The sequence below is a fragment of the Ooceraea biroi genome, chromosome 1, assembly GCF_003672135.1.
Source record: "Ooceraea biroi isolate clonal line C1 chromosome 1, Obir_v5.4, whole genome shotgun sequence".
NCBI classification, from domain to species: Eukaryota; Metazoa; Arthropoda; class Insecta; order Hymenoptera; family Formicidae; genus Ooceraea; species Ooceraea biroi.
Genome location: NC_039506.1, coordinates 10,024,517 through 10,028,552, shown reverse-complemented (window position 1 = coordinate 10,028,552; position 4,036 = coordinate 10,024,517). Strand labels below are relative to the sequence as shown.

General features: G+C 41.7%; 1 protein-coding gene across 1 annotated transcript; it reads left to right on the top strand.

The window, feature by feature from the left end:
- The first annotated feature begins 1,261 nt into the window (after window positions 1–1,261).
- Window positions 1,262–3,522, top strand: LOC105279986 (serine/arginine-rich splicing factor 4). The gene is made up of 2 exons (XM_011340130.3): window positions 1,262–1,653; window positions 1,926–3,522. The coding sequence occupies exons 1-2, from the start codon at window positions 1,513–1,515 to the stop codon at window positions 2,463–2,465; spliced, it is 681 nt and encodes a 226-aa protein (XP_011338432.1). The 5' UTR covers window positions 1,262–1,512; the 3' UTR covers window positions 2,466–3,522.
- The last annotated feature ends 514 nt before the right edge of the window (window positions 3,523–4,036 follow it).

Sequence of the window (4,036 nt, the reverse complement as noted above, 5' to 3'; positions counted from 1 at the left end):
AAAATGAGCGTATTAATTAAGACGATTTCAATGGGAGCGGCACGTTAGGTTACGTGGCGCGATATTTACTCGGCCGGCGGTGCTCCTTATGTATTACCTATATCACATTGCACATGCGGCGACGGAGCACATTATGCGGGGAAACATAAAAAAGGATACCGCGCGCTCAGGAATATAAAATGAGCGATGAAGAGCAAGAAATGAGGCTATTCAATGACCAACGTCGACAGTCGCGTAACTTATTACGCGTGCCTTTTTATCTCCTGTTATTGTCGTCGTTATGTTCTTGTATTATCGTCGAATCGTGTAAATGGGTTTCAATCTGCACGAAACCCTTTTCTGATGTGCAAATATTATTATCAATTCTGCGATATTGATATGACTGAATTGCATGGAAATTGGTGCAGTAAATTTTCCTCCCGTATCGATTAAATGTAAAGATAGCTTTTCGAATAATCATATTTTGTTTGAGAGGGAGATATAGAGTGACTTTATTGAGGTTAAAATCCATTTATAGCAATAATTCTCTTTTTACAGTAAATGACTTGTTAAATTGACATGTACACTTGAAAAGGACCAGAAGCTTGGTCGAAACGTTGTGTGATATAATAATTTTGCCAGTTCGGTCGAAAGGAAAAAAGGAATACTTTCATTGATTCATCCTGGCGATACTAACTTATTAATTTGAGTAATTATCTTTTTATTTCTTGATATATCTTGATTTATCTTCATTATTAAAATGAATAAAGTAAAGAAACTACTGAAACAGTTAGAGATTTAATCGAAGACTGAAGTAAAGTCAACAAAAGAACATAAAATTTGATGAAATTGCACATTACTATAAAAAGACAATTTTATTCGACCCAAAAAATCGCAAATATTTTCTTTTACGTGTAACGAATCGATAGATATAATTAAAATGCAATGACATGATTTCGGTATTGTCACCCGATATTACTTGGAGATTTTCATATTTCGAGCGATCCGGATCGAGAGCGCGTAGCTTCTTCATAGTAACGTGATTTGACAAAATAGCATATTAATAACAACAGCTCAGTTATCTCCGAACACGCCATCGACGAGCAACACGTTCCGTCCTTTCTCCTCAAAATTATATTCGGCATATCGATGCGACCGATTTCTATCGGTTGTTAAATCTTCTTGGTGATTATTTGAGCACGCCGGCTCATATGTACCGTTTTCAAGTGTGCACATTCATCGAGTCCAAGTTATTTTAACGTCGTCACACATTTCGGGAAATCGCGAGGCAACCATCGCACCGCAGTCGGAATTGTTCAAATTATCACGGATCATCGCGCCAGATGATAAGCGGCTCGGCGGCAACTTCTCCATGACCGTTTGACTTTATCGATCTCCACGCTTCGCAGCGAGTTTATTTCTTACTTCATCACCAAAGTCCTGGCAATCGAGGACCGCTTATGAGACGACGCACAGCGATATTGCTATCTCGGAACATCTTTAAGGAAGAGAGGAGACAAGGAAGTTTGAAGTATGACGAAGCCAAAGATGTCGGCTCTCGTGACCTCCGCGATTCGCAATCTGCGGGAGATCCGGGGCTCCACGTCGAAGGAAATCATGAGTTACATTAAGTCGCAGTACGCTGGCGGGTCGGATGCTAACGTACAAAAACAGGTACTCATTTTAATTCATCTACCATAATCTACAGTGATACAGTTTCGTTTTTTGTATTTCTTCCTGTTCTTGCTATTGTAATATTAATTTTCTATTCACACTGCATTTGTTATAAAATTATTATGATGGAGTGGTTTGCGTCAAGTAATGCCTAAATCATTGAAAAATCGATATAAATACGGCGTGTAATGTATTTTACTCTGCTAAATATTCCATAACATATGTTTATCGGTAATTTTTCTAATTCTATTATATATAATGCCTTTTTACAGATATATACTGCCTTGAAACGTGGCTTGGACTATGGTATCCTAAAGAAGGACCGTGGTTATTACAGCCTGAGTATAGATCCCGACATGCTGTACAAAGCGCACATCGTGGCTCCCTTGGAGCAAGGTAGAAGGCGAAGAAGAAGGCGAAGAAGGCGACGACGTAGCCGTGGAGTATCGCGAAGGCGAGGTCGCAGAGTTCGCAGAGGGCGTAGGGCAAGGGGCAGAGCAGGGAGGAGAGGAAGGAGGAGGGGAAGGAGAAGGAGCCGAAGAAGAGGCAGGTCTCCACCTAAAAGGTCTCCTCCTCCAAGCAGGTCTCTCGCAGCCAGATGCAGGTGCAAGAACCGCACGGAGGATACCCTGAAAAAGGCTCCGATGGAGAACCTTCCGGTGGAGAAGGACATGACTTACTTGTACAAGGGCATCAACAACCAGACCCCATCCAGACACCAGAGTCGCAGTCGAGAGCGAAGTCAGACGCGCAGCCGATCGACTAGCAGCGACAAGGAAATGATCGACGATCAAGATCGTGATCAATCGTGAACCTCTACCCACGAATGAGTATTACGGCTTTAATTCTTTGCAGTCGCGTAATAATCTACGCACAGAGTTCTGATTAAAATTTTATCTTGAAATTATTTCGAGAAATTTAATAGAAATTCGAGAAAGATATTTATCGTTCGCAATTCAGCTTGCAAGATTTAGTTCGGAATCGGAAAAGTAAATTCTATATTTCTTTATATATCTGTGACTGCGAAGAATTAATTTGTGGATCAATCCGATGCGGTGGTTACCGACCAGTGACGCGGGGATAACTCTTAAGAATCTACATTCTGTCTTATATTGGCGATAAATTACAGTGGCGGTCCGAAATGTACGTCGATAATGAGTCTCGTTTTATAGTCTTCGACTTTTTTGCAAATTTTGTATGTTTCATTTACACCGATCAATTATACGCTATTGTATCACTGCAAGCATTCTTGTTCGTTATTTGATCCATTCGTTTCGTCTCTCTCTACTGACTATTTTTGAAAATAAAACCGACTGCTATAACTCTTGCGGCGACGGGGTTAAGGCGGGTTAGAAAGGATCGAGAAGTGATTAGTGGTATTTACCGGACTCCGGTGAGAGACCGCGGGAGAAAAAGATATCTGCCGATTCCCGGTACCGTTTGGACGTCCCGCAGATCAGTCACAATGCCACGATCTAACTGCTCCCTATTCTCCGACAGGACTCCCCCGGAGGTCGACGCGACACCACTACCGGGGATCTATCAAGCAATATTAATGCGATTCTAACGGTGACTCTTTCTAACCTAAGACTCTCTCTATAGCTGGAGAACCGTTTGCTGTTCTGCTGTTCAACAAAATACTCTTTGGTGGTCCATCCGCAATTTTTATATTTTACATCTCAGAAAGCATATCATCAAATCTGAAGTCGCTGCTTTGATCTGTACCTCAGTTTACGTGAAGAAGTTTACGCAAATTTAAATAAATCTGAACGGAATAATGATATTGAACAAATAGACTAACTCCGAAATAAAATATTTTCTTATTAATCAATAACATATTATGAAAATTAGAAAATTATATAAATGATGAAATTCTTTAATTACGTCATATAAAAAAGTAGCTCATGTTGACGTATTTCAAGTAATCTTTTCATGTCGCGAGCGGATAACGAGATTGTACAGGTATAAAAAGTATTCGCGGTCACTGACAGACATAACCGTTGTCAAGCGGCATGAAACGCTTGTCGGCGCATGTATTCGCCTAAATGACGCGAGGGACGGACAGAAAAGAAGTGTCCAAGGAGAAAATCTCGGCGATACCATCTCTCCGCATACGATTGCCCGTGCGCGAAACCACCGGATGCCGAGGTGTCAGTGGGTTCTCACGTGCACCAACCGACCGAGATAGCGTCACCTCGGCATTACGCGTGATACCATTAAGGTGGATTTATGTTAGCACTGGCGGCAGAGTGTGGACTGTCTGGAGTTAGATTAGGAGGTAGGCCAGAGGCTACGCCCGCGGATACCTCTAACTTAACTTACACCGTAACAAACGTCAGTACACAAGAAACGTGTGCGAGTGTACACGCAACGTCGCGCCTTA